This window comes from Martes martes, assembly GCF_963455335.1.
Source record: "Martes martes genome assembly, chromosome: 10".
In the NCBI taxonomy this organism is placed as follows: Eukaryota; Metazoa; Chordata; class Mammalia; order Carnivora; family Mustelidae; genus Martes; species Martes martes.
This window is the reverse complement of record NC_137898.1, coordinates 73,757,747-73,770,027: the sequence shown is the minus strand read 5'-3', so window position 1 is coordinate 73,770,027 and position 12,281 is coordinate 73,757,747. Positions and strand designations below refer to the sequence as shown.

The following is a 12,281-nucleotide window of genomic DNA, read 5'->3' as shown; positions in this document are numbered from 1 at the left end:
CATGTAGGAAACTTAAGTGAGACTAAATTGAGACTTGCTTACATTTTAAATTAGGTCTTTAAAATATTTAAGATTATAAACATTACAAAGGCTAATAATAAATTTTAAAAAGAGATGTATACAAAACGAGTTCTCATTTTCTGTCTTCAGTTTTGCATCCCAGTAGTTAATATTCCTAATGCCATACTATGTATTCTCTTCAGCTTATTTCTCTGTATAGAAAAAAAAATCCTATCTGTTTTTATTTTAATAATATAGGCTTAAGTACACATATTATCCTGAAACTTTTAAAACTGAAAACTTGTCGTAAGTGTATTTACTTATTAATGTTCGGGGAGAAGTAGATAGCCATAGATATCTATACTTTACCATTTCTTCTCTTTGAGAAGTTTTTTAAGCACTATTAAAAAGATAGTGAGGAGACATATCTGGAAAGAAGTTGCTGTGGCCGATGTCAAAAAGGTCTGTGTTCTCTAGGATTTCAATGGTTTCCTGTCTCACATTTAGGTCTTTCATCCATTTTGAATTTATTTTTGTGTGTGGTCTAAGAAAGTGGTCTTGGTCTGGTTTCATTCTTTTGCCTGTTGCTGTACGTACATACACATACACACACACACACACACACACACACACAGAAATATTATTCAGCCATAAAAAAGAATGAAATCTTGTCATTTGCAATGATGTAGATGGACCTAGAGAGTATTACGCTAAGCAAAATAAGTCAATCAGAGAAAGACAAGCATCATATGATTTCACAAAACAAACAAGCAAAGGGAAAAAAGAGAGAGAAACCAAGAAACAGACTCTTAACTATAGAGAACAAACTGATGGTTACCAGAGGGGAGGTGGGAGGGGGAGAAGGGGGAACAGGTGATGGGGATTAAGATGGGCACTTGTGATGAGCACCGGCTGATGTATGGAAGCACTGAATCACTGTATTGTATACCTGAAACTAATATCACACTGTATGTTAACTAACTGAAATTTGAATAAAAACTTTAAAAAATTTAAAAAAATTAAAAGATAAGAGGAAGCATTAAAGAATCACTACACTATGTTTTAAGCAATATTAGTGAATCTGAACATCTTTTTTAAAATTTTATTTATTTATTTATTTTGACAGAGATCACAAGTAGGCAGAGAGGCAGGGAGAAAGAGAGGAGGAAGCAAGCTCCATGCTGGGCAGAGAGCCCGATGTGGGGCTTGATCCCAGGACCCTGAGACCATGACCTGAGCCGAAGGCAGAGGCCTCAACCCACTGAGCCACCCAGGCGCCCCTATCTGAACAGTTTTTGTGCAAAGCTACTAGAACGTGATTCTAAGATCTTCAGTCATTGTTTCAAACCACACATGCTGAAACTGTTCTATGTTTTACCCTGGCAGGACCCCTTCAAATTTGAAGCAATATGATTGGGCAAGACTATTTTAATTCTATTTTTAATTCTCCAGTTAGTTTGAGAAAGTATCAGTACTTATAAAGGTATTATACCCAGAGTTTGAGGGAAACACTACTATGTTTTATCTATTCACAATCAGATCAGCGTTAAAAACTATACTGATACATTTGGCCAAGCCTCACAAGGTGGAGGTTTGTAGGCTCCTACAGGACTGGAGGGGATGTTATCACATCTGAGCATCTTTTACAATGTTTGCACTGAAAGAATGGGCTAGAGATATGAATATTTGGGAAGATATGTTTTCCTTTAGAATATGAGATTATATCAAGCCAGATGCACACTCAGGCATCTCAAGGCTAACTTTTCCCTCTCTATTCTGATACCTTCTTGGCTTAGATCTTCTTTTTATAATTCGAGGGTTAGTTCACAACGAGGGAAACATCAGGTGATGCATGGACACACAGATTGGTAGCTTGGAACTCTGTTGGGGTTCTTGCTTTCTATAAGCCACAAATTTTACTGCATAGAGGCTCTGGCCAGCATTAAATAGTATAGATTGAAAATGATGGGTGGTTTTTACGCATCACACCATCTTACTAATGGTATAATTTTTAAGATATACTAGTTAACAAAACTTAATGATCTTGGAATGCAAATGAGAGAAATATTAGTGTCACCATTATAAATGAAATAGCACTTTTTATAGTACAAATAATATTTAAATAATATCATATTTATATATATTTTTTTACTTCGTTTAGTAGTTTTATCATACGGTAATGATTCCATTAGAAACATTGATTGCAAAAGAGTAGTTTGGAAATTCCAGGTCACATCAATTCCCAGCCCTGAACCTTTATCAGATCATTTATTTTTAGTATGTTTATGATTTGTGGTGAAGTGAGCAATATCTGTGTTTTGATTTTCATGTTCCCTCTGGTTTCCAAGCTGCCTTTCTTGTTTGACTGTGAGTTCTTTACATTTCTCCATGGTGTCTTCTTTTCCTCTTATTTCCTCTTCTTACAGCATCCCAGTTTGACCTACACTAATTGGTGGACACAGTGAGCTCAAGGATCTTAGACTTGCTTTATGCAACCCATTCTCCATCACAGAGCCCCCAGGACCACATAGGACTTCAGCTCATGTTTCCCCTTAATTCTTATTGTTGTATGTCGATTCTAGTAATCCTCAACAAATAACTTTTCTTCCTCCTACTCCATTTGATTTCTCATGCAACCCTTACCCATTTTCCATGTTTGCCTTAGTGGGAACAGTGATTTGCCATAGTTCAGAACTATGTAGTCAGACTTGGATCCAAACTCTGTCTCATCTTCTTACTAGTTGTATGATCTTGGACAAGTTCATAATTTTTCAGTCTCAATTATTCAGTTTCCCTTACCATGAAAGACAGGGGTTGTTGTGAGATTTTGGAAATAAAGTAATTGCCATTGCCCTTGGTAAATTGTACTCAGTAAAACTTTGGTAGTTACAGGTTTGAGAAGTTAGCAATGGGAAGGGGGGTGCTAATTTCTGTAAAAATCAGGAAAGGACAAGATATTGTGTGATGAGAAAGGGATGTTTTAGGAAGTAGGACAGTTGAAAGAACTTTTATCATATAGTTAAAATAATAATGTGTATAAAGTTCTTGTCCTTAACCCTTAGATTAGACGTGTTTTCAGAGTTCAAAATTTTGTGGATTTTAAAAGGTATGTGTATTTCATATGTTACATAAGATCTCTAGCAGGATATGGGGTAACATTCTTACACAAACAGATACTATTTTTTAAGATTTTATTTTTAAGTAAAATCTGAGCAAGGTGTATAATGCTGGGCTCAATCCCAGGACCCTGAGATCATGACATGAGCCAAAGGCAGATGCTTAACCTACTGAGCCACTCAGGTGCCCGAACAAATGAATACTTCTATAGAAAACACTTCTGTATGAATTTTTATACAAAGGTGTTAGCCTCCCATCATTACCCTCCCATAAACTCAAGTGAGATAGTGCTACCAAATGAGTTATGAAAAAACTTACTTTTCACAAGGTTCGAATCTGATGATTATGGATGAGAGATTAGAGTTCTGAAAAATAAAAGGACATTCTGCATTTCTTTATTGTGAGCCAAAATTATTCTCTCATTTCAGTGATGTGGGTGTTTTCTACATTTCATAAACATGGGGCTGTGGATGCTTTTCTTACTTCCATAACCATACTCATTCCCTCCCAGGTACTCTTGCCAGTTCACTCCAGATTATTTCTTCTGAGAATTAAGGGAGGGAATGAAATAGAACTCTTTTAGTAGGAGTTTCCTTGTCGGACATGGAAAATTCAGGTCACTTTGGGAAATGTTTGTTGTTGTTTTTTTTTCTTTATTCCTGGAACTTGTTAAGATGTGAAGTGCATAATAATATCTGGAGTGAAAAAGACATTAAAATCATTAGTCTCCATTTCTTCCTTTGTGGTTAAAAGCTGTGCCCTCTTAAATATTTTGATTCAGAAGGCATTTTGGCAATATTTGTTGTTAAATGTGATATACTAACAATTTTAGACTATATGTCTTTTTTTATATAGATACCTATGGGCTTTTAGAGAAATGTATATTGTATTATTGACTGGTCAAAGTTGCTTTTTTCTTCCACTAATGAGGATCTATATCGATTTTTAGTTCATTCCTTTCTATTTGCTATTGATTTGGAGGACTTGCTATGAGAATGAAAATTGTTATTAAATCATAGTTTGATAATACTTAACTATTACTCAGAATTGATTCCAGTGGTTTTTGTTTGTTTGTTTGTTTGTTTGTTTTAGTGTCCTACTGAAACCAAAGCAACATTTGGGGTCCACCTTAAAATAGTAGGAGACTGGACAGGTATGTGGAACACAGAGTTTTAAGGTACATGCTTTGAAAATAATGGGTCATACAATAGTTTGCATGTGTTTAAGTGGTAGGACTACTAGCATATATAGAAATGTATATATGTTCTCAAGCTGTAGTTTTCTTTCTTTGCATATACAGTTTTGATAGTCATATTTTCTTCTTGTAGGATGCAATTTTAGAATTCAAATACCTTGGATATCAATAATTGTTAATGTATTGTTTGCTGTGTTTATAAATCATTAGTTTCTGCCTACTTGTCAAATGCACTGGCAATAGTGGGAAGAATGAAATGTGTTTTTTAGAAAAAATGATTTTAAAATAAGTAGTTGATTTTACTCTCAAAATAATCAACACCTGGGATTGGGATTTCTATTGAGATTTAAATCTTCCAGTTCTTGCATGACCTTTTTGCGGTATTACCTATGTGCATAATATAACAACCCCACGGCATCTTTGGAAGAGTGGTCATTTTTTTTTTTTTAAAGATTTGATTTATTTATTTGACAGACAGAGATTACAAGTAGGCAAGAGAGGCACACAGGGAGAGAGATGAGGAAACAGGTTTTCCATGGAGCAGAGAGCCTGATGTGGGGCTCGATCCCAGGACCCTGGGATCATGACCTAAGCCGAAAGCAGAGGCTTTTAACCCACTGAGCCACCCCCAGGTGCCCCTGGAATAGTGGTCATTTTTCATAGCAAATCTATTAGTGATGTGTTACTCATTTATTCAATAAAAACTTTTATATTATGTGTGACATGCATTGTATTAAGAGTTCTGAATAAATAAATGAAATATTGTTCATTCTCTATTCCCCTGGTCCAATGCAGTGACTAACAAGTGAGTGCTCAATAAGTGTTAGCTTGTTGGCTAGTTGCTTAGTTTGCTGCTCAAAAGAAAGAATGCAGTATAGACATGAATGCAAGTGTAAATAAAAGTATTTTCTAATTGAGTGCTAAACTAGGAGGAGGGAATCCGAAAAAGGTAGATTTAGAATAGTCTAGGGTTATACGAAGAGCTTCACGGAGAAGAGGGAATTTGAGCTGAACCTTGAAAATCAGGCCTATGAAGAAGAAAGCAGGTCATTTTAGTAAAATTCACAGCATCGTCAAAAATCAGGGAAGGTAATATGTAAACCATATCTGAGAAAGGTGAGTCAGTCAGCCTAGCAGAAGCAAAGACTTCATTCTTGGGAGTACTATGAAAAAGATATTTGGGGTTACCACAGTGAAGATCGTGAATGCCTTGACATGATAATAAAATTACTTAGAGATGCTAGAGAACTTTTTAGAGATTTGGATCATTGTAACAATAATAGCATTAATAATTTGTTAGTTGGATAGATTAGAATCTACTGGTACTGGAAGGCAGAGGAGAAGAGTTCAGTGGAGGAGTGGGAATGGAAAGAGGACTAGAAGGAATGGATTTGCTGGCAGGTTTGAGAAGTTAGCACTGGAAGGGGGGACTAATTTTTGTAATAATTAGGAAAGGGCAAGATATTGTTTAATAAGAAGGAGGTATTTTACAAAGAAGGACATTTGAAGAGCTTACATCAGACAGTTAAAAATAATAGTGTATAAATTCTTTATCAATAGAAAGGACAACCAGCTTAGAATTGGAGACTTGATGAAAATGGAGAAAAAAATAGTATTTAATGAGCAAACAATGAGATTAATCAAAAGATCTTTGAGCAGTAATGACCCATTCAGAATTATGAAAAATCAGGCTTCAATATGTCTAGTTTATCTGATTGCATCGAAAGAGATCATGGTAGCCCCTTGTTAGAAAAACACTGGTGTAGCAGGAAAATAGTAATTCTCATGATAACCCCAGAACTAGCTGATATAATCAGAGTTGTTTTGCACTATTCGGCAAGTAAAGAACAAGTAAAGTTCTTTGCTAAGAATCTCAGTGAAATGAAAATTAACTTCAGTAATGAATGGTCATTGAAAAAATTCTGTATCTGAAGAGAAAAAGTACAATGAAGATATAATTTAATTCATCATGATAAGGAGAAACTTCATGATGGATTATTACTAGCTATTGTTACTAAGTTTCTTCATAAAGTTATTTTCTATTGTCAGTAGCTCATTAAAATAAATGATTACCTCATCATTTATTTCAATCTTTTCTATTAGGGACACCTTATAGTTTTAATTTTTTCCTCCTTTTTTGAGGGAGAAATAAGATCATTCTATTTAGAGTTCAGTTCCAGTCAGATGCTTTTCAATTAATAAACCTTCTGGGTTGTTGACTCTAAATATTTGTTGACTTGGAAAAAAGTGTTAAGCGTTCATGCATAAAACCCCTAAATAATTCTGCACTAAATAATATCTGGCACTTTAGTTCAAAAAAAGGTTTAACTGTCTTAAAACAATGGAATTATAATTATGGAAGGAAAACTGGGAACATTAAGATAATTGGGTTTTGTTTTAAAATAATTAAAACTTAGTGTTAAGAGCAACAGGGGTAGTAAATACCAAAACGGTGTTTAAAAGTTGAATATCAAAAAAAAAAAAAAGTTGAATATCAGAGGTTTGATTTTCAAAACTGACATATATTTTATAGTTATTTTTTTCTTCCCTGAAATTTTTTTTCTTCCCTGAAATAAATTTTTTCTTCCCTGAAATGTTCTGCCTTGGGCAGGTCAAAAGAACAAATTTTAGACTGCCCCATGGATGGTCTTTCCAAGACTAATCAATGACACCCAGCAGCAAAGTGACCAAGAAGCAATTTAAGCATAGCTCAGGACAAGTAGGCCTCAAAATTTCAGATTTATTGTCTAGCTTTTTATTTTAACCAGGACTTTTGTTGCACCCCTTAAGTATGTGAAAGACTCGTTAAGTTTGGAAGAACCTTCAAACATCAAACACAATTTAGGTTTTTCCTTGAAATGATGGTGATGAAACAGATAGAGTAAATTACTCAAGTGGATTTATCATAGTATTAATTTTTGTTGCTTTTCTAGAATCAGTCATACTTTCCAATTTCTTTTTTTTTTTTAAGATTTTATTTATTTATTTGACAGAGAGAGAGGGAACACAAGCAGGGGGAGCAACAGGCAGTGGGAGAGGGAGAAGCAGGCTCCCCGCTGAGCAGGGAGCCCGATGTGGGGCTTGATCCCAGGACCCTGGGATCATGACGTGAGCTGAAGGCAGACGCTTAACCGACTGAGCCACCCAGGCGCCCCCATACTTTCCAATTTCAAATACATGATCACAGATTGCCTACTGGTTTGCTTATCATTCTAACTATCCAAAATGTTTTGTTATTTTGTGCATTTGATGTCATTACTATTGAATAATGTCTGAGATAATGTTACACTGTTGGTTTTTTTAGTAGTCTAAATAGCAACTTACTCTAGAGAAGTTAAGTTTTACTACAAAAGCATTATACGCATTGAAATTACTCTAAAAATTTTGTCGTTTTTCCATTCAATAGTTAATGGATTGACAACTGGATAAATATGCAATGAGGGCTTATTATACATATCTTGTAATAGATTTTCCTTGAATCTGTGTTATCAGTTTCTATCAATTTAATGTCTAATGAAAAATATTCCTATAATCAGAGGATATAGTTCACTTTGAAGATCAAAAGTGGGAAACCAGGGCCATATAACATCATGAATTTGTCTTAATACATAATACACTGATACTCATAGTACAAGAAACCATAGATAAAATTTTAGTTGAAGACTAGACCAAAAAAAGAGTTGATAGTTCTCTCTCTCTTTATTTCTATGTCATCAAATTAGCCAGGTACATATTATACTTCATCTAGCTGTTTATGAAAAGATTAAAACAGAATATGTGTAATGCATTTAAAGTGTTTTTTTCTTTCTTTTGGGGAGCTCTTTACAAGTCAGATTATAGCCACACAAATTATAATAATGTTATTATTTCATAATGAGAACATGTTTTGGAAAAATTGTGGCATCCACCTTTTACCATCCGTATCTGTGAATGGCTTTGGTGGCTGTAAAAAGAGTAAAGAATCAAAAGTACTCCTATTGAATACCAACGATTTTTTAGAGGGCATGCTCATAAAGCAGATGCAGAATAGGTTTGAGCAAACTGGCTGTTTTGAACAGCACAAATCATACTTGGATATATGAAATACCTGGGTTTTACATAATGCATGTTCACATAGTATAAGCTTTAGCTGAAGCCCATAATAAATATGAATTACGAATTTCTACATTTACAAAGGAATGACTAGAAATACTCTTTGTTGTTGTGACTGCTGCTTTGACTACCAAATTGTCATGCTTAGATATTTGTGGAAGATAACATTTAAGCTATTTGTTATTTTGGCTCATAATTAGATATTTATTAAACACCAACTGGATACCAGACACTGTCGTGTAGTGTGTCTGGAGATACAGACTTGGTCAAAACAGACAAGGTCTCTGCTCTCCTAAAGACTATATTCTAGTCAGTAGGGATCTTCAGTAAAGAACAACAACAAGAACAACAAAAAACCAAGGTATAATACGTTAGATAGCGATAAATGCTATAAAGAAAAGTAGAGGTAAGGAAGTAAGAATGATGAAGCGGGGGGAGTGCTGTTTTAGATGGGGTGTTTAGTCACGGACAAGGAGATGAGGGTTTGTCAGGTGGATTTCAGGAAGAAATCCTGAGGAAGGGGTGCAAATTCCCTGAAGTGGGAATATTTGGATACTCAAGGAACAGCAAGGAGGCCAGTGGGGCTGGAATAGAGATGAAGAAGGGTGACTCGTAGGAAATAGACTGAAGGGTCAGCAGGGGTCAGACCCTGTAGGCTATGGGAGGATTTGGATTTTTATGTGATTGGGAAAAAAGGCACGGTTTAAAAATCTACATCTGAATGATACTCATTTTATTTTAATACACCCTACCTAGTTGTTGTCAGGCCAAGGTTATTTATTTATTTGTTTTAAATGATTGAGTTTAGGGAGAGGGAGGAAAAGGTGGGAATTCAGAGTGGCAGAAAACAGATCAGACTTTTTGTTGGGGTGGGGAATGTATCATTATTTTAATAATGCTTCAGGAGTGGTTTTATCTCCTGCCATACATTCCTGATTTATGGGTTCTGGTAGCCTGGTGCTCCATCAGCCCCCATGATGGTCGTAACTTCTTTCTATTCTCTGGTTTTCTTCGCGGTCTTTTAGCTTCGGTTCTTCCCTCACCTAAGTCACTAGTTTCCTATATTAAATTCCTTCCACTTAAATTATGTAGCCATTCCTGGTGTCGGTTGGATTTGGACTATTACAGTCCAGTTCACAGTGAAGCTTCTGTGAGCAGAGCTCTGAATCCGGAGGAATCCTGGGGAAGATGAGAGGAAGCGTAAAAACCCAGAAGCAGGCAAATGTTTGTGGTCAAGGACCAGTTAGGTGTGCAGTATTGCTGGAACTGAGTATGAACTGAGTGAGAATGTTGTAGGAAATAAAATCTGACCAGACATGGACCAGACATGGTGGGCACTTACACACTTCAGTTTTATTTTAAATGTTGTAGAGAATCCCTGGAGGATTTTGATTAGGGTCTGACTCACATATTAAAAAGGTAACTCTGGCTGCTCTATAGAGAATGTGATGTGGGTGGGCCAGAGTGGGAATTAGGAGATGAGTTTAAAGAGAAGCCTTTGCTGCTGTCCAGACAAGAGAAAGTGCTAGTTACACATAGGGTGACAGCGACAGGGTCATGAAAAGTAGTTGGATTCTGAAGGTATATCTGACAGCTATTGTTGACAGATTGGAGGTGGGATGTAAGAAGAGTTAAGAATCATGGGGAGCCTGGGTGGCTCAATCAATTAAGGGGTCGACTCTTGATTTTGCTTAGGTCATTTTCTTAGGGTCGTGGGATAGAGACCCACGCTGGACTCCACACTTAAGTTGGAATGTGCTTGAGATTCTCTCATCCTCTCCCTCTGCCCCTTCCCCACTCTCTCTCCCTCAAATAAATAAATGAACTCATTAAAAAAGTTAAAAATTTCAAAAAAGAAGAGTTAGGAATCAGAGATAATCTAAGGTATTTAGAGTAAGTAAGTGGACGGACAGTGCTCTGTGTATTGAGTTAACTTTGTGTCATGTCAGGGAAACAAGAGTGGGCATTCAGATTCAGTTTTGTACAGTTTAAATTTGAGATGCCTCTTAGACTTTCAAAATGTAAAGTTGAATAGACTATTGCATGTATGAATCTGGAGGTTAGGGTAGAGATCCAAACCTGGGAATTATGATATTTTGGATCTAAAGATGAGAAGTTGGATAGGATCGGCTACAATAGTAATTCTCATCTATGTAAGATTTATATACATTTTGATATACCTTTATATATATCTTATATTGTATATATTATGTATTTACCTTGTATGTATTTGGCTTGTATGTCATTACATTAATATACCTTTTATAGCAATTTACATTCATTTTATAGCATTTCATATGCCCTCTTTACATTCTTAAAATGAAATTTGCAAATATTATATACACAAATTATTTTTAAAAACCAATATAATATCCTAACCTTAGTATAAAGGAGCTATTAAAAGAAAGTAATTTATAGTAAATAATTTATATTTCCTATTTAAATTTGCAAACATGACTATACTGGAAGTCGTAATGAAATAGGTGACTTAGCCCACATAGAGTGATCATGAATAAGACAGTTCTAAATACAAGATCTCAATACAATTGAAATACTATGAGCACTATTTTCTTTATGGGGTGATTTTCCAAAATGGTGAACTTCTTTTGGTTAAGTTCTAGGCACAATAGTTTACAATATTACTGCAGTTTGCAAGGTGGTTGCAATTTTGGGATTTTTTTTAGCACATATTTAGGTCATGTAAATACTTTGCATTTATGACAAATGAGTTTTTCATTTACATGAATGTCCAAAAAGTCACTTGAAAAACAAACAGGAAGTGTGATAATTCCTTGTTGCATAGCATCTCCTCCTCCACGATGTTACAGGATATTGAATGTCTCTAACCCCTACCCTCCACACTTTAGTAACTGCTTATCATTATTATGAGAACCAGATTGCCTCCCCAAGTTCTGAAAGCTGGACCTCCAAAGTGACACTGTGCTATCAAGAATAGCTACTTGTATACATAGAGAAGAAGTATAACAGAATTCTGAGCCTTTCAACACGTAGAGTCCAGCAGAGGTGACAAAGGTGGAGTGGCCACAGAGATAAGAGGGGAACCAGGAGAGTTTGAATCCTGGACAGAACAAAACATTGTTTCAAAAAAAGAGGCACTGATTAATTGAAACAAATGCTGCTTCTGAGAAGTAGAGTAAATTGAGGGCTGATTTAATGACATTGCGAGATGTGTTTTTAATGGAGTATTGGGAACAGAAACCTGTCTCAAGTAGGTCCAAGACATAGTAGGAGAAGTAGAGGTGGTCCATATAGATAAATCCAGTGATATGCTGGGACCAGCTCCTATGAGCTCGTTTGATCGAGTGCTTCTCTTCTAACTTTATGTTCCATGAGGTCAAGTTCAATAGCTTTAAATCATCACAGTATATTTATGCCACAAAAATTGACAGACATCATAAAAAATGGATTTAAAAAATGTTTCTGAAGACCTGGCTGTTAAATATTTGCCAAAAACACCACTGGGCAAATTCTAAGGAGTTTCAATATAAAATGAAATAAAGCAGTAAGTCAGTAGCTGAAGGAAGGAGGATATAGGGACAGGGCAGATATAAGTTAAGAGGACATATAACAAATACATGTGTAGAAATATAAAATATGTACACATATACATATATTTCGTTGAGCAATTATATGTGTAGATACTTCTGGGAAAAATGAGAATGAAGTAGAGAAGAGAGAGTTGATATTGCTGGAACGATAGAGGGCATAATCCCAGAAGCAAGGTCCACACATGCCTCTTAATGCATTCCAGAAGAACTGGATTCAGTGTACAAGTGGAGGAGTTGACCATGGATAAGGCAGCTGGGCGGTTCATGCTTCCTAACGGGAGGGGGCACAGAGAAGATGATTACAGAGC

At 35.6% G+C, this 12,281-nt stretch overlaps 1 protein-coding gene across 1 annotated transcript in view; it reads left to right on the top strand.

Annotated features, from left to right (window-relative positions):
- The window catches only part of NOX4 (NADPH oxidase 4), a 161,155-nt gene that overhangs the window by 84,464 nt on the left and 64,410 nt on the right, over positions 1–12,281 (top strand). Inside the window, exon 13 of the mRNA XM_080816132.1 lies at positions 4,210–4,270. Within this exon, the coding sequence (XP_080672258.1) occupies positions 4,210–4,270 (61 nt within the window). The remainder of the gene's footprint in view (positions 1–4,209; positions 4,271–12,281) is intronic.